General features: G+C 34.1%; 1 protein-coding gene across 1 annotated transcript; it reads right to left on the bottom strand.

Moving 5' to 3' along the window:
• Positions 1-17: 17 nt before the first annotated feature.
• LOC143544961 (alpha-glucan water dikinase, chloroplastic-like) lies at positions 18-13,179 on the bottom strand. The gene is made up of 33 exons (XM_077036929.1): positions 13,004-13,179; positions 12,570-12,900; positions 10,879-10,920; positions 10,677-10,777; positions 10,497-10,575; positions 9,971-10,062; positions 9,736-9,889; positions 9,198-9,584; positions 8,382-8,489; positions 8,192-8,290; positions 7,944-8,078; positions 7,745-7,833; positions 6,949-7,083; positions 6,564-6,726; positions 6,376-6,465; positions 6,106-6,291; positions 5,778-5,840; positions 5,271-5,333; positions 5,137-5,196; positions 4,891-5,043; positions 4,720-4,803; positions 4,056-4,232; positions 3,299-3,405; positions 3,011-3,224; positions 2,604-2,707; positions 2,372-2,504; positions 2,154-2,279; positions 1,960-2,070; positions 1,772-1,870; positions 1,520-1,693; positions 1,326-1,418; positions 593-708; positions 18-410 (listed from the first exon to the last, which is right to left on the bottom strand). Exons 2-33 carry the CDS (start codon positions 12,852-12,854, stop codon positions 206-208), a joined length of 4,227 nt encoding a protein of 1,408 aa, XP_076893044.1. The 5' UTR covers positions 12,855-12,900; positions 13,004-13,179; the 3' UTR covers positions 18-205.
• Positions 13,180-16,525: the final 3,346 nt, after the last annotated feature.

Here is a 16,525-nt window from a genome sequence, read left to right as displayed (position 1 = left end):
AATTTTACAAACTAATATACCAAACTAATATGACATGAGGATGACTAAACAAAGATGATTACATTTAATTTAGAAGATAAATAAACTATGTTCATAACAACAATTTGACCTTATAACAAATTTATTCTTATAATTATTTATATTTCTATATATGAGTTTTGTATGGACTAAATAATCAAAGTCGAGTCAACATGTACCGAATAGATCACATTTGTGGTCTTGTTTGGACAACATATATCTTCCCATCTCGTACCACACCTTCAATGTCTTGTGGAGATCCATATAACTTCTCGATAGCATCTCCTGTGCGTGCAATGCTTGAGAGAATCGATTTCTGGAAGCTTCCATCGATCATTAACGGGTCAGACGAGTAATCAAGTACAACCTTTTCTTCTTCATCCATAGGTACACTGCACATAAGGAAAATATTTATTAGTATTTATATCTTTTTCCAATGTATATATTAAGTTCTTTTTATTTTTAACTTGGTTATCTTTTAATATAATTAGCTCTAAATTTTATCTAGAAGGTAAAAATGTTGGAACATTAAAATGGAATTAATCATGTTATATATTTTTCATGGAAGGTTTACCTATCATAAAGTCCTGCACCGGCATAGCCTTCAAGATCTTCACCATTGGAATCAGATCGGAAAATGATGGATCTTCTTATGAAAAGCCCAATGGGCTTGCTTGGGTAACCCAAAACCTGCATAATTTAACATGGTTAATAGTTGCAAATGATGACAACCAGGCTCCTTATCCAAAACAATGGCCCGGTTTACATGCTATATCCAACGGGCCAAATGGGTAAGTTTTATTAATAATAACTGGAACGGGTCAAAAGGTCGAAAGTCGCAAAGTGTATATAAATGCTTACAACCTCAAAAATTGCTATATATTAAAAGAATATAGTGCTTTAATTGTATAGTTTTTGTTATCATCGCTATTATCTTTTTAATTCTTTTTAACAATTAACTTATTCCTAAAATGAAATTTGGAAACAGACAGCAGTAATTATCAGGGCGGCACGGAGGGTGTGCGAGCCGCACCATCGGCCGGGGCACATAAGTTTCGGGGGCACAAACGTTTTTATACATATTACATATATATGTTGTTAGTGTTAAAAATAAGGTTATATGCAATGGTATATGAGATAATTACATACTCATAATGGTTTCTGCTTATAATAAATCGGTCGATAAAAGTTATGTCCATGTACATTAGCGAATAAAAAATTTTCGTTAAGGCCTACGGGCCTTTTTATTTTGGCTCGGCCGAGGAATTCAAATTCTCGGAGCCGGCCCTGGTAATTATAGTATGTACCTTGGGAGAATCAAGCTTGTCTTTCTTGGCAATGAAACTTAAAGCCCGACCTGGATAAGCTCCGACCAAAGTCTCGCCAAGTCCCTTTACAACCTGTTAGCACAAAGGAAAGTTATAGACAGGTGTTATAATTTCATATCCTAAACTAGGGGCTGTTTAAGGCCAATTTAATAATGTTAATATTTTTTAATAACCTCAGCATATATCTCTGATGGATCTCCTGAAGATGGATTTGTGGTATGAATAACAAATGCATAGTCAGCATTTATGATTTCCTGAACCAAGACAGCCATGCACAAGAGGTCATGATCTAGCTTCACTTTTCGTGTACTTAAGTACGCTCTCTCGTTCCATTTTGAAGCCCAAACCTGGAAAATGACAACCAAATCCATTCCTCGTGTGTAAGCGAAGTGATAAGAAAAACTTTAAACTTTCAAAACACTAACCTTCTTTATAGCAATCCATGCCTGTTCCCATCTTTGTTGACCTTCATCCCCGGGCCATGGCATACCAGAGCTTTGCATTTTATTTTTCAGCTCTTGTACCTGAAATAACAATCATCATTAGCATTTTTTTCATTTTCACAATTTTGACCATTGCAAAACTAATAATTTAACGATAATACGGAAGTTACCAGCTGGGGTGGTGCAACAAGCTCCAAAACCGTCTTGCGGATCTTCTCAAGGACATCAAAGTCTCCCGCTGCTAATTTTTCCTTCAATACTTGTAACTTTGCAGACACTCCCTGTAAATTTAATGCATTCTTTATAAACTGACCATTCATTCACAAATTTTAAAATTTTCTCAAAATTTAAAGATATGAAGTACCTGATTTAGTTCATCGGAAAGAACTTTCTCAAAACTTCCAAAAGGTAACGCGACTGAAGTAGGAATGCCAACCCAAGATGGGACTTTTCCTTTAAGGTAAGCAATATTACGCGATTTAGCTCCAACCTTAAAGATAGTGAATTACAAAATAAACACTACATGTTAGTGGGATAAAGAAAATCTTATAATGTATATAAGAGTGATAGTGATAAACTAACCATTTCACTTGTGAACTCCTCAGAGGATATAGCAAATTTACCAGCAAACTGTTTTTTGACCAATTTTATGTTTGGTGATTGACCAACTTCTTCTGTATTATTTGATTGCTTTAGATCTCCCTCTTGCACCTCACTAAGATCATACACACAACGCAGGGACAGTAAGTTGAATAAGAACAATTAAATCGAATGTAAGATGAGATAATTAGTTTACTAAGACCCGAGGCATTACCTATAAGTTATATCAGCTGATGTAGGTTTAAGTTTCAACAATTTTCCTTCTTTTGACCGTAGATCATCCAAAATATTGGGATCAAAACATGTTGCAAAGCAAACCTGCCAGGGAAAACATGAACCATCATCAGAAGGAATGCCTCAAAGGTAGAGGTGGCAAATTTGACACGTGTCAAGCATGTCACACGTAGCCAAAATGTATTTTTATTGCATATGTCCTACATAGTTTTACTCATAAAACTTATTGGTGTAATATAGAGTTTTGTAGCCATATTCAACCCACTAGATAATTTAAAAAAGCATTTAGATTGGTAAAGTGCTTCATGTCAATCCGGCCCGTTTTGACTTGCTACCTGACCCGCCCATGATTCCAAGGGTAATGATGTTTTCATGTTAGACCAATACCTTGCTGTTTCTTGCTCTAACAGAAACATGAGATAAAACATCTGGCATGTCAGGTGTTACTACAGCAACGGTACCTTCAGGAATTTCCTCCTCTCCCCTCACAGACCTTGCCACTAAAATAGTTGGTAATTCATAAGTTTTGTTTTGAACAGAAAGTAATTCATCAACAACCACAACATATCCAACAGCTTCAACTGGGCTGATAACCTGCCAACTGTCCACAGGAAGAGAAGTTGAATGACACTATAAGCTGCAAACTTGATTAACCATAAAGGATGTAAAACCAACCTTCCCAAATGAGCCACATTGCGAAGAATTGGGTCAAGTCGATTAACCAATGATGACAAAGAAGCAGCTGATCCAGCACGGATCATTTCTTCAGTGAATATGCTCACCTGCAAGGATTTGAAAAGCAAGGTGGATCAAGAAAAGTTGCATAAAGCCACAAAAATGATGCTTCCAGCCTTTGGCCTAATGAGAGTCATGTCAAACTAGGACTTCAGTTGGAAATGTATTAAATGTAATGATGTCATCAATTTAACTAGTGACATAAATACCCTTTTAAATATTAACTGCGTATACATTTATAAATACACCCTCCAATTATGATTTAGTTACCAAAAACTTACCAATTACCCTTTTTTCTATTGATAGTTACTGATTCCTATTTAAGAAATTTTTTTTAATACATTTACTGTTTAAATATTCCTTTAAAGAAGTTAATACCATTTATAAGTTATCTTCAGTATATTAAAGATGAAAACAATGTTGGCATCTTATTGGTGTCTAGTTTTTTTTTATTTATTATCTCATCATAAAAAAGAATGACACATATTCTTAAAAATAATATATATACGTTTTATAATTATATTTTTAATGCAGATTTAATGTACAACCCCTATATTATCAACTATTACATGATTTCCGTCTATTCAACTATTATAGTTATTATCTATAGTATATCAGCAATCACTGTATTGCAAATCCTAAAAATATAGCACAACACCAGATTTAAAAGAGGAGAAGATATGCTGATATCACATACCGCCCATTGGTCCAAATTTAGTCGGGCCCCAAGGTACTCGGCAGAAGGTTGCAAAAGTTGATGATACAACTCTCCTTTGCTTGCAAGTGCAAGTCGGGTTCTATCAAGGACTGATTTTGCATATAATGCCCAACTACCATCACCAGTCTCCAACATGACAAGTGCTTGATTCCATCCCTTTAAAGCAAACAGAAGCAAATAAGTCGCATTTAGAAATTTTAAAGCAATAAGCCAATAATTCCCAAAAGTTTATTTCCATATTTGAAGACAAACAATTTAACTGGTAAATAAATTGAGTGAATTTAACAATTTTGCTAGGGTAAAATGCATAAAAAGGTAACATACTTCAGCCTAATTTCTATTTGGATAAATAAACTCATTAAAAGTTTATATATAGGGATCAGTTTTATATCCCATATCAGGGTGTCATGTCAATACCACATCAAGAGAACGATCAACAGGGTCAAAGTGACCAAAATGTATACTGTCATGTCAACATCTTGATGTGGCAATCAGGTCAGCTTACCCTAAGTTAACACTTTTGAAAGCTGGTTGCCTTAACCAAATTTGCTTTATATTATCTTTTTATGCATTTTACCCATTTTATAATCCATCTTCAACACATAGAATGGAGTAACATAATAAAACAGGGTACTGAAACTACCTTTAAGCAATAGATCAGATCCTCATTGTTATCTGATGAGAGTATGAGATTCTCGAGAACAAGAGTGATTAAATACATAACTTTCTGCCAAAACATTGAGGTGAACCATAAGATATTTATTACAAACTAAACAAACAATAATACAAAAAAATTGCGATATATATGATTCACCTCTGGCTTAGCACTGTTCAGATCCTCATAGCTCCTTTCAATGGCTGTCCTTACAGTAGAATCCAGGGCAATGTCCAAAAAGAGAAGATCTTTGAGTCGATCATTTGGTTTGGAAAGTAATGGCCTAAGTACCTCACGTGCCTCTAGTAGTCCCTAGATGGAAAAAGAAATAGTTCATTTATTATGACAAGAGAAAATAATACATCGTAGTTTTATTTGCATGAAGATTGAAAGTAGGCATTGGACCTCAAGAAGGCTGTCCACATTTTTATCTTCAACATGCTCTAAAACAAATTGAAGCAGTTCCTGCATGAATCTTTTGTGAGTTGAATAGAAATCATGAAGTTCAAGAAATTCATCCCTTGCGCGAAGATAATTACCGGAAATCCAGATGGCAGACCAGAAACAGGATTTATATTCACCCCAACCATGAATCCTTGACCCTGAAAATTTAAACATTAACAAAAAAAGAAGAAGAAAAAAGGAGGTAGCGTTTATCTAAAGCATAAAACTCAGGGTAAGTCGCAAGAAGTTCTAATGTGCTTAGGAAGATTTCTGTTTTCAGCTAATGAACTTTGTTTTCACCTATAAAAACCACTGAACTTTCAAAATCTTTTTGACTTATCATATTCTTTTAAGTTAAACTGGTTTCCAGAAACCACATCAAAAAATAAGCCAATATGGTCAAAGTTACAACACATCAGTTGCCACATCATCACTTTTGACCTGGTAACTGGATCAGACTACCTTAAGTCAAATTTTATATTAGTTGGTTACCTCAAATCAATTATTTTGGAAAGTTCAATGGTTTATATTGTTAGAAACAAAGATTGCTACTCTAATTTAAAAGTATCGTGTTGAGAAGACCAAGATACTACTATCTTTACCTCTGATTTATAGCCCATGCAGTTTGATATTGCAGATTCAAGATCTGCTCCTGAATGAACTGCCTGCACCAAATGAGAGACAGATTTGAGAAGATTGTGCTAAAACAGAAAAGAGGGGGGGGGGGGGGCATTGCTTTTGTTTTGTTTAATACATCCGAGTCACTAAAATATGGATTTTGTCTTGTTTGGGTTATCACTGAAAATACCCCATAGTGACCCAAACAAGACAACTCAGATCTACAAAAAGAAGTACAAAGACTACAACAAGACAACTTAACATACATTCACATTTTATGCAACAAAAACAATACTAGCAAAGAGTCCAAACCTTCAATGTTCTCATGTAGTTTCCCAGATCACGCAAAAGGCCTTCCTTTTGGCCACTTGAGAATTTTGGCTCATTGCGAATGGCCCGATCATAACTTAGAAGTCGTTCTTTTGTTATTCCATTCTTATTCAGTGTGTTCCAGTAAACACTAATGTCAAAGTCACTTTTAATATAATCAATTAGTGCCTGTAACAACGTGAGTGACAACATGTGAAATTCAGGCATGTTACAACTCTCAAAGAATATATAGTATCTTAACATGCAATATACCTGACAGATCACAACATCATCAGGACTGGTGTTATTATGCAGTTTCTGATGCCATTCTTCCATCATTCCTCCTGCACAATCATTATTTCTCTACAGTTGCCAAATAGGTGAACTAATATCAGCTTTGACAAAATAGATATTTATGCAAATTTAATGACACAAAAATGATAAAAAGAAATTTTTTCCACCTGGATGACTAGGATTTCATCACGGATACGCTGGCCAACATCCCCTTCACCTCCACGCCCGACAGTTGACATTATCATTCTCAGAAGTTCACTATACTGTGGATAATTCACGTATACGTTTTGAAGCAAGTCTGTGAGCCTATCCTGAGCTCTGCTTATCTCACTGCAGCAAACATAGACATTAAGAGTTTAGACAACGCCAAAATCAGGACGTTTGAGAAAGGTGTTTTTTGTGGGAAAACAAATATTTGTTGTGTGCACACTTGATACATCTAACCACTGAAGATGCAGCTTAAATGTGGACATTTTGACCCATTTATCTTTTAGGTCAAAGAAGAAATGAGTGTAAATATACATGTAAAGAAAGTTCAGCTGGACACCTTACCGTGGCTTTACATTGTAGTTTTTATTCCATATAAGCTGTCTTGTGGCCATAAAACGCATCCATACAAGAATTGCTGCCAGACCCAACTCACCAATGTCCTTGGCTTCTTCCACTAGATCTGCTGCAATGTTAAATCTGGGAAGTGCAGGAAGAATTCATTAACTGTGATTAATAATAATAATTAACACAACTAGTAACATCTTGAAAAGGAGGCTTCACTATAAAAAGACACCTAAACCATGAATATAATGTAGCTCATTATGAGACTTTAAAATTTTTCAATCAATCTATAAATAGTTCCTATCCAACCCAACAAATTGCTCAAGATCCAAACCCTAAATGTACAAATGTCTGATAACATACCTCCCTCATTCTTAGCCTACAATAGAAGCTATCAATTTTGCAGTGCTGTGTTGCAGATATGGGATTTTTAGGATAGAATATAGACATAGTTAGTTAAGAATTATTTTATTGATTCGGACCTACTGTATAGATGAGCCGTGTCCCCCTAGCGAAACCTATATATAGAATACAACGTAAAAATAACATCTAAAGGGCCAAGATATAAAATAGGGTCCAACAAACATTACTAAATACAACTGATAAATCTAACTATGTATATCTTTCGTCTAATACAGTGTCCTAGAGAAAATAATTGTAAATGATAGAACGTGTGGAATAAAACAGCATAATTTCTAAAAAAACCCTCGAATGTAAATATAAATATAAATATAAAAAATCTGAAGTAAAAAATTATAATCAAAATCTTGTCAGGTGAAATTAACTGAGTACTGACCTATGCATAAAAGATTTTTGTGCTTCACTTTCCAGACCTGCTATTTTATCTAACAAGGCTTTATCGGTACCTTTTCCATCACCAGCATCCTTCATAAGAAAAAAAGGAAAACAGAAAAAAAATATTATGGAATAATTGAAATAGGAAAACAAAAATGCATGTAAACTATAGTAATTAATTAGATAATATAGAGAGGAACCTTTGTTGCCTTCTTGGGTCCAATGAATTCAACATAAAAGTTTGAACCATTATTCTTGATCCATTTAGTACCAGAAAAAAGAACAAATGGCATCCCGACAAAACCTTCTTCAAGTTCTAATTCTAACAACTGTATCTGTTACACAACAAAGCAGCCATAATTGTAACATTGAATATTAATAACAATAGGGCCTTCATTTCCTCTGAAGTCATATAACAGATATTCAAAAAGGATTTCTCTTGGCAGACCTTGTTAGTAGCACCATCAATAGAGATAGTAGAAAACTGTGTGTCAGCAGCTGTCTCTAAAGGAGTGGACCCTTGTGGTAATAAATGATTAGGTGGTGCCTACAATACATGCATTAGTTTAGTACTCAAATAATTTAACTTTCATCAAATGTTTGATGCAATATCAATCAGCTTTAACTAAGAAACTTGCCAGCCATTCCCCTGCTTTCTTTGACAATGCCCAGTGAAGGGTGAGCGGCTCCTTTATGCCTGTAGCCACATGAACTCTTATCTTACTAGAAGCCTTTGTTACAAGCACCTACAGCATACAAAGGTTTTAGATGGAATGCAATTGTTTTCATGTAGATTTCGCAACCTCAACCCATTTCCTTGTGAATTAGTCAATTCAGGGGTGTTTTTTTCTCTTCACAGGTCAAATAAAAAGCTCAAATATATGTGACCTACTTTATAGGTCACCCAAGTATGCATCTAGTTTCATTTATACCAAATTCGACCAAAATCATGTTAAAAGACAACACGCCCATAAATATTTTAGAAAGAAAACAATTTTAGCCTTTAAAACTTTGACACCCCATCAAAAGTATGTATTTGCAAAACTTTTAAGTGCATTTTCGTCATCAAGCAAGTTTTGGCCAAAATTGGTATCAAATAAAACCTTATACATGCTTGGGGTGGACCGTAAATTGTATCTATATATGGGTGGCCATAATGAACAAAGTTGACTACTAGGGTACGCATACATTTTTTTCCAACAGTAAATAAAGAAAAGCTAGCAGGAAAAGAAACAGTTCAAAAGAGTAGATAGTCCCCGAAAGCTGCTTTCATGCATAAAACTTCCTAAGCCATTTTACTCAAAAACTTTGATCATTATTAAAATCATATATCTTTAATCATATTTGAAACATTAGTTATTTGTAAATAACTAATTATCCCAGCCCGTACCAAAAAGTTACCCCATTTTGCCATCTCTGCTTTCCTGAACACATATAAAGTAATAAATTCTTACCAAAAGCTCCTCCTCAGCAAGTTTATATGTCTTCTTGTTTAGAATATCTATATCACTTTGTTCTTCTATGCCTTTAGAGTAAAGTTCCACTGCAGATAATGTTTTTGGTTTCATTGACGCTTTTTCCTCTACAGGCTTTAGGGAAACTGGAATATGTTTGTTAAGAAGTTGCATGAGGTCCCTTTTCTTCCTCTGAATCCGTTGAGTGGAGTAAGTTTTTTTCTCCACGGGCTTTTGAACCTTAGCTTCTCTATTTCCTTTGGAAACGTCAGTATCTTGTTTGGAATTTGTACCATCTTTTTTGGTTAATCTTGTGCGTATGTCCTCTAAGGAACTGCCTTTAGAAATTTCTTCATATAGCTCTGCACGAGCTGCTTCATATTCCATCTGTGAGTTATTATTTTAGTACTGTGAGCAACCAAATGCAAAGAACAGGCATGCTTCAAATATTCATCATAAAACAGGCCATTGGTTTCAAACATATTCAAACACAAAACAAGACTAAAACAACATAAAATATATTTGAAAATTTACTTGCCTTTTCCTGTTCCAGGGTATACATTTGTTTCCCCTTCTTCTCCCATCTCAAAAAAGCTTGAATTTGTACAAGATCCTCAGGAATTACAACATTTGAAACTGGTGTTTCCCTTGAACGCAGTTTAACATGGAAGTTTTGACCATTATTTTTGTACCTAAATTAAGTAGGGCAGGGTCATTAATGTAAAACTGAATGTACACTTTAACACCAACAAGCCTAAAAGATATAGCCTTACCATTTATTCTTTCCTTCATCTACTATTAGGAACTCAAGAGCTTGGAGTGAAGGATCATCAACTTCTACTTTCACAGATGAATTGGAACCAGACTAGGAGGAAAAGATGAATAGGAATAAATCATTGGTGTTAATACCCACATATGAGAAATTTTCCTCATGAATTATCTTGTATATTGGCAAGTCACCAATTTAAAGTTAATAGAAGTGTAAATTTCAAAGTCAAACCATTTATATGAAAATGGGTCAATTCAGGTTGTATTTTGTTAATAATGAGTCAAATGCAGAAAACTAGCTAAAACTGAAAAATGTCAAAGGGGTTAAACGGGTCAAAATTCGCCTAAAGTGCAACCAAATGCCTACAATGTCCTAAATTATTTTACTTAAACAAAATTCTTATTAGTTCAATAACTGACCCGACCAACCCATTTTGCTTGCACATAAAAAAAATAACGATTTTGTCACAAACTCGTGTTTCGACCGTCCATTTTGGTACCTCTAGAATTTAATGTTTAATTGTAGCTTACTTTTACAAAGGGAGTTCTAAGAGCCCTGTCCTTGTACACTTTAGTCCCTTCAGGACGACGGCCGGGAAGTACCCATTTCCTGGAGACATGAAAGATAATAATAAAATATTGACAGGATGTAAATAAAATCTATATCTAGTAGAATTAGCATCACAGAGACTTTCATGAGCCACATCTTACTCTTTTATATTTTTTAGCCCTCCCCAATGTAGATATAGATTGCCAGAAGTGTTAGTGAGCTGAATCTCAACCACTGGAATAGAAGAGACTTTAACATCGACCTGTAAACAAAAAGATGTACAGATTTTTTAGTGCATAAAATTCTACTGAGGTTTATAATTAAGTAACCAAACTGCCATCTCATATTTTATTCCATAGATACCTGCATCTCAATATCTCCTCCCAGATTGTACCTTTCTCCTAGCTGCTACAAGGAAAAAGAAAATATTCAATTAAACCATAAACCCGAATTACTTTACTGTTTATCAGTCATGCGACAAAATATGTCAGGGAATAGTAGTTGTTCCTAAGGTTTTAACGCAAATAATCTTCTCAATGGAGGACTGTTTGGACACTGAGACACATATCAGGAATCTCAGAGGCTAAATCCAAAAAGGTATTGCTCACTAAGACTTAAAGAATCATTGGGCATAGTTTATAGCTGGTTAGCTGGTTCAAGTAGGTTATTGTCATGTATGGATTACTACCTTGAAATCATCCAACTGAGTTAACAATCCAAAATGTTTAATCTCCTAAAGTGACCTAACTACAACACATAACCAGTTGTTTTGTAACAAAATCAGAAATGCATCTCGTCCAATTAATAACAAAGGTTGTATTTAAATTATATATTATTTGTGGGAAGTCCTGACTTCTACATGTCTGATTTCATGATGGTTGATGAGTACTTGAGTATATATTTAATCCTGATGTTTGGTCCCTTCACATGAAACTGCTATGTCCAAGGGAAACAAGTGTGAGTCTTCTATAAGTTACCATAAAGAAAATGTAAGCTGCTTTTGTACATCTAATACTTTATGTAAACAATGTTAAGTTTTACAAAAGCCCTCCTGTTTTATCTTTAAGAATATCAATAGTTTATTTATCTGCAAGCAGTGAAGGACACACTTCTAGCAAATCACTTTACTAGGTGCATGTGTTCACAGTATTCCCTTTTCTGAGCCAAAATGGCCAATTATTGGACAATAAAATCACATATCATAATACTTTTAGAACCTTTTCATCTATAGCAGGCTTAGCAGCATATTCATTATGTAAAACACATGCAAAACCTATGATCAAAAGATAACCCCTAGATATTAGCTCACCAGTGCCCTTTGGCATCACATCTAAATTTCAAAATACATACCCTCTTTGTTTATCTTTAATTCCTTCAAATAAACACAAGCAATTAAAATATAGGCATGAATTTATCATCCTAATTTCAAAAAAAAAAAAAAAAAAACAGAGAGAGAGAGAGAGAGATAATAACACACAATTGCCATAATCTACAGTCATAATCCACTCCTGAACATGTAACTTGTCAGTCATGTCAAAATCCCCGAATTGATAATAAAATGACATAAAAGTATGGATGAACATCTTTTACCGAATATCAGTTCCGTACCGAACACAATAGGTACCATTACCAGAACTCATTTTTCATGTTTTCGGTATCGGTACCATTCGTTTTCAGTATTTTCAGTGGTACCCTATGCAGTCGATATCAATATCGATGCCATAGCGGTTATCGGACCTCTAGCAGAATTTCGGTCAGAATATCAGTACCAGTAATATCGGCGATATTGACCAATTTTGACCAATATATCACCGATTTTCCCGATATCAGTTTTTAAGTCTTAATTGTCAATTATTAGTGTTTTATATTAGTGTTTTAAGTCTTAATCAGTTCCAATTAATAGTAGAGAGTATACTAAAATTGCTATATATATAAATTCTGCATGATATTAAAATTACCGATAACTCAATATCATCTGATATTTTTCAGCATTAACTGCATAGGTAGTACCTGTACCGAACCGAGTATTCAGTATATATTTCATTCAGAAGTACCTCGGAAGTCGGATCAGTAGCTAAAACCGCTTGCACAATACCAGAAACCAAACGCTTCGTGTGCGATCGCGATCTCCTGACAGCTAATCTACCACCACGGAAACCACTGGCTAATAAATAGGTCACAGCAAACGAAGAAGACGACGAGTTCCGTATCCGCGAAGTCGCTTGAGGTTGAATCAAAGTATTTCCGGCAATGCACGTAGAGGAATCTCTTTGACTTTGATGCTTTAAAATAACCGTGGATTGAAGCAAACTGTGTCCTATTGAATTGCTCATGCTCATATTCTATTCCTTCAATAGATTCAATATTCTCACTGTTTAACAAAACCTAATCACAGAGCTAAGAATATATCAGTTATTCAGTTAATCAGTTATTATAGCAGTCGTACAGTCACACACACAGAGAGTATAAGTTTAATTGATGCACGTACACTGATTAATCGAGAAGAGCATCAAATTATGCAGGAAATTGAGATGAAAAGGATGAATGAGTGTGAAAATGAAGAATTAGATCTGAAATTGGTACCTGTGATGAGCGTTATAGGGATCTGCAATGCAAAAGCGTATAATATCTGGAAACGAGAGATGAGTGATGGAGGTTGAAAAGCTTACTTAAAATGTACAATGCGGTTAACTGGTGGTTAGGGGACTTTCAAATATTAATATTATTATTATTATTAGTTAATATTATTATTATTATTATTATTAGGAAGGATGGAGGTCCTTTTAGTTACGTTGATTGATAGAGGACACCTTAGTGTTTAAGATAGCTCCAAAATAGTCCATGAAGCTGAATAGTAATGCTCCATACTCCTCAATATTTAAAGTGGTGTGTGCGTTATGTGGTTCGGTTGGGTCAAAACTAAACCAAGATCAAAACTTTAGTTTTTGGATTTTTAGAACTATTCTGTTTCTGCTTTTCGTTTTTTTTGTTGCGGTTCGGTTTTGATTTTTTCGGTTTTTGTCATTTGAGGTTGAAAATTTTAGCCCAAAAAACAGTTGACAAAAAATAATAAATTTAAGTATAAATAAATTTGTTAATTGTTAACTAATAGACTAGTATACACTTGACCAAAAGTATTTGAATTACATGTTTATAAAATTTTTATAAATTGCTTAAAATAAAAAATAAAAAGATAAAAATATAGAAATTGGTTGGGTTCGGTTTTTGTTTTAGTGACACAATGGTGATGATGAGAGACTAGGTGAGTATGTGACATTCCGTTGTCGTGCTTTCAGGCGAGTGTTTACCGGCGTTGGCCTTATATTAGAGTTTTTTCCGGATCAAGAGGCGAGTATATCCCGATATAATTAATTTAATCAGCAATGAGCAACCTATATAAAGAACTTGTTGAGTGTTCCAAAAAAAAAATTCCTATTATGTTATGTTTCTATAAGTCAAGGGGTGTCATTATATTATCATACCTAAATCAAGGGTAATTACTTTTCTTTTTTTCTTTTTCGAAAGAGGGGTAATTAGTGTAACTTTTACATGATCAAGAAAAAAGACCCGCCACGTGGCGTATTGTCAAGCATGCACGTTTGAAAGGCACGGAAATAGAGCTTTATCACGTGCGTGATGCTCAATAAAGAGAAACTTCCGAAAAGTGGGCCATCGTTGGTGGGCCCTAATTTGCTTTGATATTTGTTTAACGACTTATAATATTGGCCAATAAAGGCCCTTTACTTTCCTTGGAACTTTCAGTTAACCCCCTGAAGATAATATGTGCAACTGTGCATGTTGGATCTTTCTTAAGGTTTTAGAAAATATCTTTCACGAATAAAGTTTTCAGAAAACTTGAGTGGGGTCCCATGAGTATCATTTTCCACTTTATTTGTGTTACATATTAATTTTTTTCATATTTAGAATTGATATAAACCATAAATGTTGTTTATGTTATCTGTTGGACTAGAACCGAGAGAAAACCGATTAAGTTAACGTAATCGATACAATTGATGAAATCTAACTGGAAAACTAGCACAAACTATGAAACCAATAACGGGTAGTTCAAATTTGTTTATGTTTTTAAGTTTGAAAATTACGGTTCAGTTTCAGTTATGCTTCGTTCTAAAACCAAACCGAACCACACTGAACTTCTTTATAAATATTGTTAGGATTTACGACTCAAGCTCATTATTGTGGTTGGAAAGTCAATGACGAATACTTTTGGGCTTTTGGCCAAAAGTAGCTTAAAATCATTGTTTTGGACAAAGTTTATTTCAGCCCAAACAATTTAAGCCAAAATGTAAAGCTAAAAATGATTCATAACCAAATCAGACGCATACGTAAAACTAAAAACAAAACTAAACAATCTTCAAAAATGAAAAATGAAATTTCGGTCCATTTTGAACCCCAAACCGACTCATGCACACCACTAATTGAAGCACATATTCAAGTATGTTCTACGTACGCGTTTGATAGAGGCGACAATTCCTGTCATGACCTAAACATGACATGAAAAAATCGTCAAAATATGTCAACTGAGTATTCAAGTTGGTCATTATATGTTAGAGGGACGATTTGTGTATACTGAATGTGAAGGGCGTAAAATGTTTTTAATTTTATTTTTGCACTTTAATTCATTTGATGATATTATTGATAAATGATAAACTCGAATGTGTTCAATTGTGTAAGTTGAAAATCATGGGGCCCAAAATGGTGTTTTGCATCTTTTTGAATCCGTTTGAAGTTATTGATAGATCCAAGATTCTTCCTTCAAAACACTACATAAATTATTTTATTATCTTGAATAATATTTTTTAATATATAAAAATCAGTTTCCCTTAATTGTTAGATGTTATTCAAAAATCTACACGGAAAATATCTACTGTATTCAAAATATGTTTGATTGTAACAATTCTCAACTGCTTAAGGGCTTTGATCTTAATATCTTCATGTTTCGTGAATCGTGATGCTATAGACGATGAGATCCCGTGAATCTATCATATTGAAAACATAAATGACTCGTGAGATTGTAAAATGTCATGTATATTGTAAAAAAAATGAAAATGCGTGTGTTTCTTGTGACTCAACTCGAATTCTATTTTTCCACCCTTGAATTCAGTTTTAATTGTTTCACACGAATCATTTTTTTTTATTTTTATTTTTTTGCATGTAATTGCACAAAATGGTGATCGATAAAAACGACGGTTTACAAATAAGTTATCCGGCTCTCTCTTTATTCTTTAACTCCTTATCAAGCTTTCAGGATACATATAGTATTACTATTACTTTAGCTAAATGGAGATTGGAGATGGGGTAATGAAGAGCTAAAACAAGGAAAGGCGATTGAACATGAGGATACAAAGTAACCAAGATTTTTATATAAAAACGTGGGCTGATAATTAAATGCAGCTTGGGTTGACGTAATTGCATGGGCTCATTGGGCTTTTGCTTGAAGCACAACAAAGAGATTTATATTATTTATATATATCTCATTGGGCTTAATTATGTTATCATTATATTAAAAGAAGCAGCCCACCAGAACTGTGGGATCACGGTTTGATTTATTGTTACTTTGATGCTTTATGTTTATTTTCGACATATGAATGTTTATGTATTGTGACAATTGGGTTGGTGTTTATTTTATGATAATTTTTGGTTGTGTTTCTTTTTGGTTAAACTATTGTTGAATTTTCCGATGAAGTAGTTCTTCTCCATAGAGACTATAGATAGTAGATATCCTGCTGGTGTCGTTAGATATGATTCGTGTTTAAAGTTAATCAATTAATAAATATAGCTTATTATAACATCTGACCAACTGTACCACCAATATTTTTCGTTATGACCACAAGGATTTCATAGAATTGTTTTTTGGTTTCCCCGGTGGAGACTTCCCAAGTGATCACCATTCATGTACTATTTCCACCTAAACAATGTGGAGTTCTTGTGGATCCATAGCCAATACGCACAAAATGCGTTAGTGATATTTTAGGCGTCAAATTTCTTAAAG

The sequence above is a fragment of the Bidens hawaiensis genome, unplaced genomic scaffold (genome assembly GCF_021521415.1).
Source record: "Bidens hawaiensis isolate Kalapana, Puna unplaced genomic scaffold, B.hawaiensis_p1.1 tig00013805_1, whole genome shotgun sequence".
Lineage (NCBI taxonomy): Eukaryota > Viridiplantae > Streptophyta > Magnoliopsida > Asterales > Asteraceae > Bidens > Bidens hawaiensis.
The sequence above is the reverse complement of the archived record's forward strand: the minus strand, read 5'-3'. Positions and strand labels throughout refer to the sequence as shown.

Excerpts from the sequence above, each read along its gene's own strand:
- LOC143544961 (XM_077036929.1), bottom strand. The coding sequence starts at position 12,854 with ATGAGCATGAGCAATTCAATAGGACACAGTTTGCTTCAATCCACGGTT. Across the intron at positions 5,841-6,105 it reads ACTACATGAGAACATTGAAG|GCAGTTCATTCAGGAGCAGA; the intron begins GTTTGGACTCTT and ends CATTTGGTGCAG. Across the intron at positions 5,044-5,136 it reads ATGTGGACAGCCTTCTTGAG|GGACTACTAGAGGCACGTGA; the intron begins GTCCAATGCCTA and ends TTTTCCATCTAG.